At 25.3% G+C, this 17465-nt stretch overlaps 6 protein-coding genes across 6 annotated transcripts in view; 5 read left to right on the forward strand and 1 right to left on the reverse strand. All coding sequences in view use genetic code 6, as the record gives it.

Annotated features, from left to right (window-relative positions):
* Positions 1 to 142: 142 nt before the first annotated feature.
* Positions 143 to 1573, forward strand: TTHERM_00361900 (immobilization antigen; the record flags this gene model as incomplete). Its single annotated transcript, XM_001007400.2, has 1 exon — positions 143 to 1573. Exon 1 carries the CDS (start codon positions 308 to 310, stop codon positions 1571 to 1573), a length of 1266 nt encoding a protein of 421 aa, XP_001007400.1. The 5' UTR covers positions 143 to 307.
* Positions 1574 to 3020: 1447 nt separating this feature from the next.
* On the forward strand, positions 3021 to 4388 carry TTHERM_00361910 (serine carboxypeptidase family protein; the record flags this gene model as incomplete). The annotated part of the gene is made up of 1 exon (XM_001007401.1): positions 3021 to 4388. One exon carries the CDS (start codon positions 3021 to 3023, stop codon positions 4386 to 4388), a length of 1368 nt encoding a protein of 455 aa, XP_001007401.1.
* Positions 4389 to 5397: 1009 nt separating this feature from the next.
* On the forward strand, positions 5398 to 6999 carry TTHERM_00361920 (immobilization antigen; the record flags this gene model as incomplete). Its single annotated transcript, XM_001007402.1, has 1 exon — positions 5398 to 6999. One exon carries the CDS (start codon positions 5398 to 5400, stop codon positions 6997 to 6999), a length of 1602 nt encoding a protein of 533 aa, XP_001007402.1.
* A 1653-nt stretch (positions 7000 to 8652) lies between these two features.
* On the forward strand, positions 8653 to 11304 carry TTHERM_00361930 (GCC2 and GCC3 family protein; the record flags this gene model as incomplete). The annotated part of the gene is made up of 1 exon (XM_001007403.2): positions 8653 to 11304. The coding sequence occupies one exon, from the start codon at positions 8653 to 8655 to the stop codon at positions 11302 to 11304; it is 2652 nt and encodes an 883-aa protein (XP_001007403.2).
* A 2955-nt stretch (positions 11305 to 14259) lies between these two features.
* TTHERM_00361940 (immobilization antigen) lies at positions 14260 to 14847 on the forward strand (the record flags this gene model as incomplete). Its single annotated transcript, XM_001007404.1, has 1 exon — positions 14260 to 14847. One exon carries the CDS (start codon positions 14260 to 14262, stop codon positions 14845 to 14847), a length of 588 nt encoding a protein of 195 aa, XP_001007404.1.
* Positions 14848 to 17183: 2336 nt separating this feature from the next.
* The window catches only part of TTHERM_000361950 (hypothetical protein), a gene marked incomplete at both ends in the record, with an annotated part of 400 nt that continues 118 nt past the window's right edge, over positions 17184 to 17465 (reverse strand). Inside the window, 2 exons of the mRNA XM_012795461.1 lie at positions 17184 to 17220; positions 17396 to 17465. The exon at positions 17396 to 17465 is cut by the window's right edge and continues 118 nt beyond it. Coding sequence (XP_012650915.1) covers positions 17184 to 17220; positions 17396 to 17465 — 107 coding nt within the window. The remainder of the gene's footprint in view (positions 17221 to 17395) is intronic.

Consider the following 17465-nt stretch of genomic DNA (forward strand, 5'->3'; position numbering starts at 1 on the left):
TTATTTGGGAAGAGACGGTGTACTTTGTTTGTATCAGATTATAGGTTGAATTGGCAAAAAAATAAATAAATTAATTGAGCACAGACTGAAATCTATATTATGGCTGATTAATTGGTTGATTGATTGATAGATAAATAGATAGATTGTTTTAATTTAAGAGGGAATTAAGAGCTATTAATAATCAATTAGAAAATTAGTTAATTAGAAAAAGCTTATTAAATTGAAAAAAAAGTAAACATAAAACAAAACAATAAGAAATATTAAGTAATCAAATAAAATCAATAGCTATCCTAAAAATTTATTAAAGATGAATAAATACCTTGTTTTATTAGTTCTTCTTGCATTCGCTAGATAAGCCAATGCTGTATGCGCTGCAAACGCTTCAGGTGTCATTGGTAGCTGTTTATGTAATTAAGGATACTATGGCTCAAATGCAGAAAACGGAGGAAGTTGCACTTAATGTCCAGCTGGTTCAACAACAGCTGCTCCTTCAATAGCAAATGGAGGAAACACTAATTCTAGTGTTGATGTAAGCGTTTGCAACCTATGTTAACTTAACTATTATATGACAACAGCTGCAGCAGCAGCCAATGGTGGAACTCCTGCCAGTGGCGCTTCTTGCTCTTAATGCACTGGAGGTTCTGGAAATACTGTCAATTAAAGCTCTGCTGGTGATGCTAGTTAATGTAATACTTGTAAAGCTAATTATTACATGACTGCAGTAGCCTCTGGCAGTTCAGCAGCTACTTGTTCAGCATGCACCAATGGAAGTGGAAATACAGGAGTTAACTCAGCAGGTAATGCTTCTTAATGCAACATTTGTAAACCAAATTATTATATGAGTACTGCCGCTAGTGGTACTTCTGCAGCAACTTGCGTTCAATGTCCAGGAAATTCTGGTAATCTTACTGGGGCTACCTCTGCAGGAGATGCTTCTTAATGTAATGGATGCTTACCAAACTTTTACATGACTGCTCTTCCTGCAACTGGAAGTGCAGCAACTTGTTCTGCTTGTCCATAATATACATTCAGTTACTTCAATACTTAAATAGGATTTTGTACCTGTTATGACCCTAATGCTTAACCTTTAACTGCTTAAAACTAAACATGCTAATGCTATGTAGGATATTCAGGAACACCTGCATAAACAGCAGGTGCTCCCTCAGGCTGTCTTGTTTGTTTATCTGGCTGGTATTCACCAGGAGCTGGAGCTGCTTGTATTTAATGCCCACCTGGAGCTTCAGCTACTGCAAACCAAGGAGCTTGTGTTTGCAATGATAACAGTACAGGAACTATACCTTGGAGTTCTTCAACTAATGTTTGCTAATGCTAAGCTAATTATTATGGCGATTTTTCTTAAGCACTCACTTACGGAGTTACAGGTACTTGTACTCCCTGCCCTGCAGGTAGTTCATCAGCAATAGGAGCAGCTAAATAATTAACTGATTGCATAGGTGCAAGTTCTGTAGTTAGTTCTGGTTCAACTTCAACTACAGGTACTTCTTCTGGTTCTACTGGTTCATATATTCTTACCTTCGTATCTTTATTGCTTTCATGCTACTTAATTATTTGAAAAATAAATATCTTTTAGAGATTAATTCCTTTATAAATTCTACAAATAAAGTTCTTACACTTCAATGAACTACTAACTAACTTAATTACTGCTCCTTTTTATTTACTTTAATATAATATTAATGGTAGAAGGAAAATGCCTCTTTGTTTGTTTTTCTTATATATGTTTAGTACTAATACGAATTAATCTATCAATCAATCAATTATAAGTTTAATTCTATAATCTAATCAATCAATCATTTTATTATTAAAGATTTTTAATTTTACAAAACTTATAAAAGGTCCTTTTTTTAATTTAATTTAGTTTCTTTCAAATGAGATAATTAATTAATATTCACTTTTTTAAAGACTTTAAATTAATTTCTAATTCTATTTATAGCTGACTTAAATTTTTAACTTCTTCAATAATCTATCTTTAGGAATGAATCTACCTATCTATCTATGAATTAAATTGTCTGTTTCTATTTTTAAATTTTCTTTTTATTTTACTTCTACTTAATTAAATCAAAAATTTATCTATCAGATTATTTACTTAATTTGAATTCTTTAATTTCTACTTTCTTTATTATATCATATTTTTGAGACTCTATAATTTTAATAACATAATTAATGCTTGAAAATAAAAATTCTATGATAAAACTATAATTAATTTCTGATTTTTAAAATATTAAATTAAATTTTTAATGATTTCAAAATAAAATTTTTTATATTTTGATAATTATTTTATTTAAAATTGTGTTTATTTATATCAAATGGAGAATTTAGGTTGAATGATTAGAACAAATAAACAATTTTTTAATCAAAAAGGAATGCACTTAAAAAATATTTTTTTTGAAGAATATCACAATGATTTAAAAAAAAAATACCTTATTTGATATTAGAATTTAATTTTTCTTCATAAAAAGAATAATATAAGAATATAGAATAATATAATATTTGACGAAGGGCAATTAATTAATTAATCTTTCACACATTCTTTTTTTACAAATTTAAAAATATAAATTGAAAAGTTTAAAGTTAGTTACACTAATTTATTAATGAAGCTTACAAAATGTATTAAATGATAGTTAACATTAAAAACAATTATGTAAAAGAAATTTACAAATTGATTTAGTGATTCGGATTAGGGTAGATCTGTCTGATCAGCTGAATTTAATATCATGATCAAAAATATATGAATTAAATTTAGATTTCAAATTGAATTTAATACAACCAATGAATAGGATTTAATTTGAAATTATTATTTGTTTATGCACCTTTAATTAAAAAAGAAAATAGAAAGGAAAGAAACAATTTGTAATAAATATTTAATCATTTTTCTATTTTAGTTAGATAGACAAATAATTAATTAATTCATTCATTCTTTAAAACATGGATGGATTTAACTAATTTTTATTAACCATAAATAAATAATATTAAAAGTAAATTATTAAATTTTACAAATATAAATGAAATATTTACTTATTTTTACATATGTTTTATTGCTTGCAACTAACTTCGTTGAAGCAAGAAACACTACATGCAATAAGTTTGTAGATTAATACGCCCCTTTCAATACTTTCTTCACTGGATACTTAAATCCAGGGTTTGATGACTAAACTACAGGTCTAGGATTTGTTTTTTACTCGAAATAAAATGCTACTACAGTAGAGGAAATAGCTGAAGTTCCTACACTTATTTGGTTAAATGGTGGTCCAGGGTCTCCCAGTATGTAAGGAGCTTACTTTGAAAATGGACCTTACAGAGTTTTGAATATCAGTGGGTAAAAAGTAATTCAAGTTAATCCAGATGCTTGGACTAATAAGTATAATGTCCTTTATATTGATTAACCTATTGCTGTGGGCTTTTCTCGCTCTTTGAATGATACCTATCTACCTAAAAATATTACTGTTGTTGCTCAATAGTTTTATCAAGCTCTTCTCTCTTTTTACTCAGGAAATGGATGCTACAACAATACCTAGCTTCACAAATCTCCTATTTTCATTACAGGTGAAAGCTATGCTGGAAAATATATTCCAAATATTGCTGCTGAAATTATCAAGCAAAATAAAATTGCTGCTGCTACAGGAAATATAGTGATTCCTCTTTAAGGAGTTTCAATAGGAGATCCTTTCATTGATCCCCAACACTAATTTTACTAATTAGGAGAATTCGGAATTTAGAATGGTCTCATCACTGAAGAAACAAGGTAAAAGTTAGAAGTTATTATCGATAAAATGCGTTTCTACATAGATACCAAAGATAACTTTAATGCAACAATGGCTTATAATTAGTCAATCAGCTTTTTCATGGAGAATTCTATCTATCCTTTGTAAAATTTTTATAATTTTAAAATTGGACCTTATCCTGATGATTTTGTTGCTGACCACTGCTAAGATTACATCAAATAATTTGGCTTTGATGAAGATTTTACTTTTGGTAGTACTAATATAAAAATTGCCAAATCTTTATTTATGGATAACTTCAATCCTAATGCCATCCCTGCTCTTCAGTACATATTATCTAATAAATTGCCTGTTATAATCTATAATGGTGATAATGATATCGCTATAACCTCTCTAGGTGTTAAAACATCTATCAATAATTTCTCTTGGGAAGGCCAGTAAATCTTTTCTAGATTACCTATGTCTAATATTACAAACAATAAGAACAAAACAATTGCAGCTTATAAGAATTTCTTGAACTTGCATTTAGCTACTATCTTAGATGCTGGCCATTTAGTACCTTATGACTAGCCCGAAAGTATGAATATTATATTAGACAATTTCATTGATAGTGCTCTCAAAACAACAAAAACAACAACTAAATAGCACTGAGTGAGTATCTCTTTTATGAAAGTAAACATAATAGAAAAACCAACCAATTATATAAAAAAAGTAGAAATACTTTTAAAATTGAATTTTTTATGATACATGATAATTTATATATATATATAAAATTACAAAGAATAAAATAAAATAATTTTACAATTTAAAGTAATTCACTAAATTAATTAATTATTACCAAAAATTTTTAAAATACTAAAATAATATTTTTAAAAATCTTAATGATTATAATTGGATATCATATGAGTTAATAACAAACAGCAAAGATTAAAAAACTATTTTAGATGCTGGTCATTTAGTTAGTACTTTATGACTATCCGAAAGTATGAGTGAATATTATATTAGACAAATTAATTGATAGTGCTCTCAAAACGAAAAAAATAACAACTAAATAGCACGGAGTATATCTTTTATTTATTTATTTATAAATAGAAAACATAATAGAAAAACCAATTATATTAATAAAGTAAAAATATAATTTTTTATGATACATGTTAATTTATAAAAATATATAAAATTAAAAATAAAATAATTTTACAATTTAAAGTAATTCATTTAATTATTTAATTAATTTTTAAAAATCTTAACGATTGATTATAATTGGATATCAAATGGGTTAATAACAGCAAATATTTAAAAAGATAAATAAATAAATATCTATCTATCTACTTACTCTTTATTTGATATTAAACTTTGAAATTAAAGTATTAGTGTAATTTCTTATTCAAATATTTGTAGCCTTTATTTTTATTCATAAGCATTTTTACATTTTTTTGAATGAAAAAAACAAATTAAAATGGATTACATAATTATTTTTAAGAAGCAATTGTAGTGTATTTATTTATAAATCAAATAATATCTATTAAAATAGCTAATTTAGAAAATTTACTAATTAAATTATTAATTAACAACAAACTTAATTTATAATTACTTTTGAATTCAAGTAAAATAAAGTTCAATATATCCTATATTATAAAAAGGCTACAAATAAATATTAAAGATGAAAAGCATGTTTTTCCTTTTTATTATATTAGACTTTATACAATATATAAATGCATAATGCACTAAAAATGCTATCTAAGTTGATACTAATTGCTATTGTAATAAATAGTTTTATGGCAATGGTGCTAACGGTGGATTTTGCTTTCCTTGCCCTTTAGGATCAACTTCATTGGATCCTTCTAATACTAACACAAATAAAGATATTTCTTATTGCAGCCAGTGCTAAAAAAACTATTACATGATATCACCATCTTCCTCTTCTCTTCTTTCTCCTCTTTAATCAGCAACATGTAATCTTTGTCCAAATGGTTCTGGGACTTAAGACATTAATGCTATTTTAGGTATATAATAATGCAATGTTTGTCAAATAAATTTCTACATGATATCTTAATCTACAGCAAATTATGCAGCTCAATGTGGGCCATGTCCCACAGGAAGCGGAAATGATAGAATATAAAATACTGTATCAGGTCCTCAAGTTTGTACTTTATGTTTAGCAAACTATTATATGACTGCATAAAGTAATCCTACAAGTTCTGCTTAATGTTAGGCTTGTCCTTCTGGATCTGGAACTGAAAATGCATCAACAGCTATTGGAAAAGCATCTACTTGCTTAATATGCTAAAAAAACTTTTACATGAAAACTTCTTCTTCAAGTGATAAAGCAGCTGAATGTATCGCCTGTCCAATAGGTACAGGTACTTAAGATATTTAAAAATCAATTAGTGATTAATCAATTTGCAATATCTGTTAAATGGATTATTATATGACTGTTGCTGCAAGTGGTTCTACAGCAGCTAAATGCACTCGTTGCCCTGTAGGAAGCCAAAATCCCTCAAAACCTCCTATAACCACTCCTCAAAATGCTTCAAGTTGCAGTCAATGTCTCAGAAACTACTACATGACGAAAGCTGCAGATACTAGTAATGCTGCTTAATGCACTATTTGCCCTGGAGGTTCAGGAACTAATGATTTTTCAAACTAAGTAGGAGATGCTTCTTAATGCGATACATGTCTTTCAAATTACTATATGCAAACTCCACCTTCAGCATCTAATAGTGCTTAATGTGTTCAGTGTCCTGCTTTTTCTTTTAAAGTCTCTTCATAACTAATAGGTTCTTAATCATAATGCTTTTGTTATGATTAAAATGCTTTACCCTTAAATACAATTAATAAATGTGTATGCAAAAATGGTTACTAAGGTCTAGTAACAAGTTTTTTAGGAGGTCCTTCCGGATGTAAATAATGTAGTTCAGGGTAATTTTCTTTGTATGGTTCATTATGTCAAACCTGCCCTCCAGGCTCTGTTATAACCCCTGATTTAGGAGGCTGCATTTGCAACGATTAAAGCAAAGGTACAGCTCCTTGGGATCGTTCTACTAATTCTTGCTTCTGTTAGGATAATTATTATGGTGATCCCTCAAAAGCTAATGTTGGAGACACAAATTCCTGTAACCCTTGTCCAGATGGCACTGTTTCTAAAGCAGGTAAAGCCAAAAAAGCTAGCGATTGTGTCGTTTAAATATCGACTTCTATCAATAATTCTAAAAAGCTATTATTTTTTGCTAAATTTTTATTCTTCTTAGTCATTTTAATATGATAGTAATATAAATTAAGATATCCAAAATCATTCCTATATTATTTATCTGATAATTTAATTTAATTATTCTGTTTTTATCTTGATTTTTAATATATTTTTTTCAGTTTATTTATATTTATTTGTGTATATCTATTTAACTTATTTATTGATTATATTCAAGTTTAAAACAGGAAATATCTCAAAATTAATAAAATCTATTATAATTATATTCTATAAAATTTACCATTTCACGATTTTATAAATCAAAAATTAACTTTTTAGAAAATAAATAGTCATTTAATTCATTTAAAATTAAGATAAAATATTCTTTGTAGAAAGAATTATGAAAATATTTTTATTTTTTTAAGATATTTAGATAATAAACTTTTAAATAAAATATTTAGTTTCTTCCAATTTAAATAGAAATATATTATTTTAAGATCAATAAAATTTAATATTATTGTTATTGAACCAGAGCGGCAATAAAATAATATTCATTCAATCAGCTAAATTATAAAATGTTTAAAAATATTTTTTTATGTTATTAATATATCATTTAATTAACTAGAAATTTGACATGACAAAAATAATTTTGAATAATAAAAAACAAAATAGTAAATAAAGGCACCATCTTGTTTTATATTAAAATTTAGTTGATATGTTAATTAAAACATAAATAAAAGATAAAAATAGCATGTAGTTTAATATAAATTATAAAATTTAAAAAGTTTTATTTAATTTTAAAAATAAAAATGCGTTTTAAGTTATAAAATTAATTTTTAAAATATTTTTTTGCCAACTTAAAAGAATTAAAAAAATTAATTCATAATTTAATATTTTGAATAAAAAATATATAATTTAAGAAGAAAAATAATAAATAATTCATTTTAGTAATAAATTAATAAAAAAAATAGCAAAGTTACTTATTATTTTATTTATAAAATAATTTAAAATATCTAATAAAGAAGCTAATTAATTTTATATTAAGAATTTATTCAAATAAATGAAATTATTATTTTTAATAAAAATATAAGTTTTCGCTTTTGAAGATTTAATAATAGCTTACTTGATTTTTTTATTAATTAAAATTGTAATTCTAAAATATCTTTTTATCTTACTATTTTAATAATTACTTAGAAATACCATCAATTTTGTTATATTGTCTTTCTTCTGTAATTAGAAATAATTAAATCTTTTTATTTTATTAAATATTTTTTAATTTAATGTTTATGGTTAAAATAAAAATTGCCTAACCCTCGAGGCTTTAACATTAGGATTTGCATTAAATACCTGAAATATTATATTCAAATGTGAAAGTGGTAACATAACAAAAGGAATTATTAACTCAATATTTGAATGATATTTTGATATTAATCATAATTAGTAATTAGAAGAAAAAAAACCAATTATTAATTAAAGAGAGTCAAACAAAAGAGTTAGTTAGAGAGATAGATAGATATTTATTTATTGATTTTACTAATGAATTATTTTAAGTTCTTTTTGTTGATTACAACCTGCAAATATATTGAAGCCTAGTGTTTAGCAAATTAATATTTGATAAATTAATCAGGAACAAATCAGTGTTTACAATGCCCTAATGGAAGCGGTAATTTAACAGGACCTAGTGTAGTAGGAGATATTTCCTAATGCAATGTATGTTAAATAAATTATTATATGATTAGCCCTTCTACTAATACAGGTACTCCTGCAGCTGCTTAATGCGCGCCATGTCCTAGTGGTAGTGCTAATGCCTCTGGAGCTTCAACTCCAGGAGATCCATCTTAGTGCAATATATGTTAAATAAATTTTTATATGACTGCGGCTTCTTCAGCTGGTACATCTGCAAAATGTTTATAATGCCCAATAGGTACTGGAACTCCTACTGGAGCCACAAGTATTGGAAATATTTCTTACTGCAGTATCTGTTTAGCTAATTACTATATGAATTAAGCCTCTGTCTCTGGAACTTCAGCTGCTCAATGTATTATTTGTCCCAATAATAGTGGAAATACTGGAGCTAATATTCCTGGCAATCTTTCTTAATGTAATACTTGTTTAATTAACTATTATATGACTTTAGCTTCTGTTTCTGGAGCTACTCCTTCAGCTGCTTAATGTGCATAATGCCCTTAAGGCACTGGAAATACATCTGGACCTACAACATAAGGAGATATTTCTTAATGTAATTCATGCTAAGCGAATTATTTTATGACTTAAATCGCTGCTACTGGAACTACTCCATAACAAGCTTAATGTTCACCATGCTAAGGTGGTAGTGGAAATACCGTTGGGCCTACAACCGTAGGAGATGTATCTTAATGCAATACTTGTTAAGCAAATTATTATATGACTTAAATGTCTGTATCTGTTGTATCTGGAGGTTCAGGGACTCCTCAATCTGCATAATGCTCCCCATGTCTAGGTGGTAGTGGAAATACCGTTGGGCCTACAACTGTAGGAGATGTTTCTTAATGTAATACTTGCTAAGCAAATTATTATATGACTTAAATGTCTGTATCTGTTGTATCTGGAGGTTCAGGTTCTCCTAAATCTGCTTAATGCTCCCCATGTCTAGGTGGTAGTGGAAATACTCTCGGGGTTACTACCTAAGGCAATGTTTCTTAATGCAATACTTGCTAAGCAAATTATTATATGACCAGCCCTTCTACTGCTACACCTACTCCTGTTGCAGCTGTATGTTCATAATGCCAAAATGGTAGTGGGAATACTTCTGGAGTTACCTCACCAGGTGACCAATCTTAGTGCAATACATGTTAACCAAATTATTATATGACCTCAGCATCTGTAGGAACTTCAGCTGCTATATGCTCTTAGTGCCCTAATGGTACTGGCAATATTTCTGGCTCTACTACTCCTGGAAACGCAAATTAATGTACAACTTGTTAAATAAACTATTTTATGTTATCAGCTGCTGTTCCTGGAGTTTCCCCTCCTTAATGTATATAATGCCCAAATGGAAGTGGAAATACGATCGGGCCAACTATTTAAGGAGATCTCTCTCAATGTAATATCTGTTAAGCAAATTATTATATGACTGCAGTTGTAGTTACTGGACCTTCTCCCTAATCTTCTTAATGTTAGAAGTGTCCGAATGGTAGTGGAAATACTTCTGGAGCAATTAATATAGGCTTAAATTACTGCAATACTTGTTAACCAAATTATTATATGACAGCTGCTTCAACTTCTAGCTCCTCTGCTTAATGCACAGCTTGCCCTTATGGTACTACAAATATTATCGGTGCCTCAACTCCAGGAGATGCTTCAAGTTGTTCAAGCTGTTCTGTTAATTTTTATATGTAATAAAGCTCCACTCCTCCTTCTGCTAGTTCACCTGGAGTACCAGCTTAATGCAGTTAATGTCCTTCTGGTTCAGGAAATTCTAGTGGGCCTACTATAGTAGGTGATTAATCTTAATGTAATATTTGTTAGCAAGCATTCTATATGACTGCTGCTGCTGTTCCCGCCAATAAATCCCCTGCAAAATGTTCTCCTTGTCCTACTGGGGTTTCTGTCTCTGGCCTTCCTACAACTTCTACAATCTAAACTATTACTTCCTGCAATTAATGTTTAATAAATTATTATTTAACTGCAGCAAATACATCATCTGCAGCTGCATAATGCATAGTTTGCCCAACAGGTAGTGGAACTTTATCTCCTAATTCAACAGTAGGAGATATATCTTAATGCAATATATGTATTGCAAATTATTATATGACTTCTCCTGCAATGCTAGCAACTTCTTCAGGCTCTTCAGCTTCAGCTGCATAATGCAGTGCTTGCCCCTCTTATTCCTCTGTTAACTCTTCATATTTAGTCGGTTAAATATCCTAATGTGTTTGCTACGATCCTAATGCAAATCCAATATCAACAACTTAAAATTTTTGTGCTTGTAAAAATGGTTTCTCAGGTTTAGTTGCTTCATATTAAGGAGCTCCTACAGGATGCAAACAATGTCCTGCAGGTAATTTTTCTTATTAAGGATCCCCTTGTTAGCCTTGTGCTTCAGGCTCAGTTTTAAGCGCTGATCAAGGAGGCTGCACTTGTTATGACTCAAGTACAGGAACTTCTAAATGGGATCCTACTACTAATATTTGTTAATGTCAAGCCAACTACTATGGAGATCCATCTAAAGCTACAGCTGGAACAACAGGTTCTTGTTAACCTTGTCCATCAGGTACAGTATCTAAAGCAGGAGCTGCTAAAACAGCTAACGACTGTCTTCAATAATTGTCAGTAACCACTACAAAGTAAAATTAATTAGGTTTTTAAGTATTAATCTTAATTACTTTCTTTATTTTCATTTGAATCTAGATTAACCATAAAAAATATATATTAAATTAAAAAATTCTGATTGATTCTATTAAATGATATTAATTATGAATGACTTATCAAAACAAAATAATTAAAATAATCTCAAATACTCATAAATTTTAAAAATTAAATAAATAATATATAACAATATAAATAATAAATATAAGCTTTTCTTTTATATTTAAAAAATTCATAATAAGTGTATTTATTTATTAACTTTATTCTTTAACAAATTGTTGATATATTTTATCACTTTTTTAAATTCATATGAAGTCATATTTTATTTTATTTAACAATTTTAATTTATCTCTACAATCAAATTAATTCTAAAATATTGTGGGAGGGAGGGATGAAAAAAAATGTCAAAATTTAAATAAATATTTTGATTTTAAAGTGAACAGCTTTGTTGACTTAGAATATCTGATTATAACTATATAGATACCTACCATTCGTATTAATAATTAATTTATTAAAAATAATTGATTATCAATAATCAATTTAACCAAAATATATTTATTTGCTAAATGATAGTTCGTTCTAGCTAAGAATTATTATTAACTTTAAATTATTAAAATACAGAATAAAATTAAATAATTTTTTTGAAATGAATAAAATATGAATGAATATCAATAAAATTATTTTTATTATCTTAAAAATTGTAAATAATTCATATTTAAAATTTATGCTTAACTATTGGCATTACAAATGACAATTAATTATCAGTTTACACTAATAAATTTAATTTAATTATCAAAATATGAAAATATGGAAATTTTATTTATTATCCATTCGTATTTTATTAATAATTAAATATGTTAAAATATGAAAATATTTATTTATTTATTAATTTATTTATTTATTTTAGGTTACAAATAAATAAAAAAATAAATAAATTGGAAATATCTAATCCTCCTTTAACTAAAAATTTATTTCATGTAATTAAATTTAGTTTGTGGTATTAAATTATTTATTAATGTTCTACTAAATTTAATTAAATTTACCTTAACTAATTGGGTTGATTGTAAAAAAATCAAGTTTTTTAAGCAATTAATTTTTTTCAAAACATATTATATGGTAAAGGTTCATGTATTAAGGCCATGATAAATCAAGGCCGGTTTTTTAAAAATTTTACTGGTAAGTAAGTGAAATGTCTAAGCTGAAATCGAGGTGGCCTTAATATATGAACCTTTACAGTATTCAGCTTTAAAATTAGAATTACAATCAAAAGCATTTAATAAATATCAAATAAAAAATTTTTTACTTAACTTTCATAAACAATATTGTAAAGAACGAGTTCATCTTTAAAAATAAATACTTTTAAAATTTACATTTTAAAAATTATTTTTCACTTTTAAAGCTGAGACGATAATTTATAATAAATTACATATATATCTTTATGGTTTTATTTTTTAATATTATCTAAAATAAAAAAATTATTATTATTTGCTTATTTAAAAAATGTTGAAGGGTGTTTTTTTAAATGACTCAATGGAATATTTGAGAAAAAATATTAAAATTCATCTGTCTTAATAAATAGATATTAATCTATCTATGAAAAATAAAGATGAGATAAAACAAATTTTTTAGAGATCTATTCGATATATACATATATGACGATTGTATTAATTAATATCATTAAAAAATATTAAAAAAACCAGTATATTTTATGGAATTATTTGATAAATAAATATTGAAATGACGTACTTGCTTCTATAAAAAGAGAAATGAAAAACAAAAAATTTCATTCAAAAAATAAAAATGTTAGATTTTATTTCAATGTCTTGTTTTTATTAAGAAATATAATTTGGCATAAAAAATTGCTTTTGTTAAAGCAACAAACAAACAACCTCTATTTTGTTTATTCTATTAACTTTGTGATATATATTGACTACATAAAAAGTACAAATTAAGTTAAATATTTAAATATAAAATTAATAACTAATCCAATTATTTAATCAATTATAAAATGATTTTTCTTTTCAAGAATAATTAAATCTAGACAACTTTTGAAAATAGTATGAATTTCAATAATTTTCTATTATTTTTCTTTTATTATTTTTAAATATTTGAAATAATTGTAACTTTATATTTATTAAATTATCATATATAATCCAGTAGTATTTATTTAGCTTCTAATATTTTTCCAATTAAATAATTGATTGAATAATTTAATAAAGTATTTCTGGTGATATTAAAAATCATTTAAAAGAGGTCTTAATGTGAATAAATATTTTGGAAATTAGAATTAACATCAAAAATCACACTTATACTTAAATTCTTTATTTATGTATTCATAAGGAAAAATGAGAAGTAAAGAGTAAGGATAAAGTGGTTAAATATACGCAATTCACTAGATTAATTAAAACTATAAAATTCAATTGAAGGTGTAAGTAATAAATATTTTAAAAATAATTTAAGCAAACTTTGTATTTTAAAAATGCATAGATTTTTATTGGAGATGAATGCTTATTTTTGAAAATTTAGGTTGTCATTTTAAGATATTGACAATATTTGTAATTAGATGCGTATTTCTATTTAGTAGTCTTTATTTGATTTTTAGGATCATTCGTCTTAGCTAATTAATTAATAAATAATGTATTAGTCATTGGCTATTAAGATAGAAAATCAAATATAATTATTTGATGTAAGTTTTAACACCAAATTTAAATCTAAAGATGAGAAAAAATTAATGTAATTCCTTTTCTTAGTAAATTTTTAGTTGAATATAATTTATTATATTGACTGATTACGTAAAATTTCTCTCTGGATTTAAGATGCATCATAAGTATTATATTTTTAAAATATCTTGCACCCTTACTTTTTTCTAATTAAATTTTCTGAAATTTATTAATCAATTAATTAATTAATTAAAAAGTAAACAGATCAAAAAAAAAGCAAAACAAATTAATTTTGTTGCTAAAAATTCGTCTATTTTACTCTAAAATAAGTATGAATATTCTTTTAGTATTTATTGTATTACTTTCAATATCTGCAAATGCTCAACAATGCGCTTCTTATGCGGAGGGAGTTGCAGGCTCTTGCATTTGTATCCAAGGATATTTTGGTACTAATGCTGAAAACGATGGAGCTTGTAATTTATGCCCAATAGGAAGCTACACAGCTCCTCCATCATTTGATGTTGGAGGAAATACAAATTCTAAAGCTGATTTAAGTGTATGCAATATATGCTATAATGGTTATTATATGATTGCAGCAGCTACTCCGGCTTAAGATAATATGCCTGCTATTTCTGCATTATGTAACATTTGTCCTCCAGGAACTGGAAACAACGGAGTTAGTACTGTTGGAGATATTTCATAATGTAATATTTGCTTAGATAATTATTATCAAATTGCTAATGCAATTCCTGCCTCTTAAACAGTAGTTGCCGCAGCTGTAAGCTGCAAAGCTTGCCCTAAAGGTACTATTTCTCCAATAAATTCTTAATCTTCTAACTCTTGTAAATAAAATCCTACAACTGGCTCAAAAATATTATTTGCCTCTCTAACTATTTTAATTTTTTTAATTCTTGCTTGAATTAGATGTTTGTCGTCTGCAACAAAAAGAAATATTTAATACTAATGTAAACTTAACAAATTCTAAAAATTAATCACCACCACCAACATCAATCAATCAATAAATTATTTGTAAATATTTTTTCATTATTTATTAGTATTAATTAACCTATCTATTATTTTAATTAATTAATTATTTTATTATTAAATTGATTTTAATTTCAAGAGCAATCTTCAAAATATTAGTTTTATTTTAATTGGATAAATTCTAAAAAAAATTCAAGATATTTCAGCATATTTAGTGATAGAAGAAATGCTCTCAAATACTCTGATATTTTTGATTAATTATGATATAAAATATTTTTTGAAATTATACTTTAAGAATTATCAAGTCATAATTTTTAAAATATTTTTAATAAATAAATAAATATGTGACTTTAATTAATATTAAAATAGACTATGTATGTATGGTAGAAATTACATCATTTTTTCTTATTATATATTTTTTTTAAATAATGAAGCTAATCTAAATTAAATAAGTGAATGTTTTTTTGTAAAAATTATTTACAAATAAATTAAAAATAAATATAATCCTTCGTTAAATCTTTATCAATATTATTTTATGACTTATGACTGATTGATTATAGGTAGACAGTGTTAGAAAAATAGAAAGATGATTAGATAAATAAATAGAAAAATAAATAAATAAATAATTAGATAGATTGATATTGAGATGAAATAAAATTGATACTTGAAATAAAAAATATAAATTTTAAAAAGAGAATAAATAATATTCCATAAGATAGATTAAGGAAAGGGGTTGAACATTATATACTGAACATTATTTTTTAAAAAGCAACCAAATAAATTTATAAAAAACTTTATGATTGAAAATATTGCTAAAAAAATTCCCTCTTTGATATTTTGCAATTATAAATTTGACTAAAAATTTAAAAAAATTAAAATCACCCTTAATATCCAAATGAAAGTATAGAAGATAAATATATTAATTTAAGAAATTAATTGATTTTAATTTTTGTCCTCAAAGCAAATTCAAATAAGGCATATATATTTTAATTCAAAATTAATAGCAACATAGTTTGAATTTTAAAATATGTGAATTACTTACTTACTATTCTTTGATTTTTATCAGAAACTCCTTGGGAATTTTATTCACCATTTTTATTAAAAAAAACATAGTTAATCGATTATTACTTTTAAAAATGTTTATCTTATGTTACTTGCTGTAATATGAAAAATAGCTTTTAATCTATACTCCAGTACTTACTTACTTACTATTACATATTAGCCAATCTAAAATGTAGGAAATTCTTTATTCAAAAAATAGATTAATAATATAAAAACACTTTGATTAATTATCTATCAAAGCATAGCATGATCTTGATAGAGATTTACTTTTTTCTAATTTTCAAAATTTATCAAATTCTTTGTAAATAAGCTTAAATGAATGAATAACTTCATAATTTAAAAAAAAATTATTAATGATACAAAATAAATTTAAGCTAATTATTATCATTTCATATTAAGCATTTATCAATAAAATAATATATTTTTAAGGGATTTAATTAAGTAAATGAAGTGATGAAAAATAAATGCCATAGTATAGAAACAAACGTCATAAAATGATAGAATTAAATAATTTTTTAAAATTTATAAATACTCTAAAAATAATTTATGTTAGTTAGCCAGCAAGCAAGCAAGCAATTAAATATATATATTTTAAGGCTTCAATTACAAAAATATTAAAAGTAGTTAGTTTTTAACCATTTTTTAAAAACAGATCTGATATATTTTAAAAGAAATCTTTTACATTTTCTTTATATAGTTAGTTGCATGAATATATTTAATTATTTGTATTTTAGAGTATTTAGTTAGCACTTACTTAAATTTAAGTCAAAATATGCATTTAACATTTTTTAATTACAAAATATGCATCTAACTAACAAACAAACAAACATGTACTTACATCTGCAATATCCAATAATTAATTAATTTTGATTTATCCTGACTAAATTTAATTTATAAAAAATCCTGAATTTTTGATAAGAAATTTGAAAATGTTTAATTTAACCAAAATAGATAAACAGACAGACATTTAATTAGACAAAATAAATATTTAATTTAGCAAATTGTAAAATTTACAAAATTTTATATTAATTTTAGTGCATATTTTTTAAGTGAAAAATACAAAAAAATCCTTCTACTTTAAATTGATAAATTTAGAAATTTAATACAAATCTAAAAAATAAATTTTAAATGATCGAAAAAGTAAATTCTCAAGAGTGAAAATATTTAGTAAGTATTTTTATAATTAACTTAAATGAAAGCAAATATTATTCATAAAATATTACTTTGTATATTTATTTATTTCTGGCTTTTGTATAATTTTATGTTTTTACTAAATATTGTGAGAATAAATTAAAAATACATTTGAAAGCAAAATAAATAAGATTCTTCGTATAAATTTGTTTGTATTCAGCGTAAGCAGTAAGTAAATAACAATAATTTGTAAATGGATGGATATAAATAGAGTTTCTAAGAAAACTTACATTTTTAGTTTTATTCTTTTTATCAACTATCTTATTATTTAATTTTTAAATGTTTCCCATTTATTTTGCA

This window comes from Tetrahymena thermophila (assembly GCF_000189635.1).
Source record: "Tetrahymena thermophila SB210 genomic scaffold scf_8254813, whole genome shotgun sequence".
Taxonomy (NCBI): domain Eukaryota; phylum Ciliophora; class Oligohymenophorea; order Hymenostomatida; family Tetrahymenidae; genus Tetrahymena; species Tetrahymena thermophila.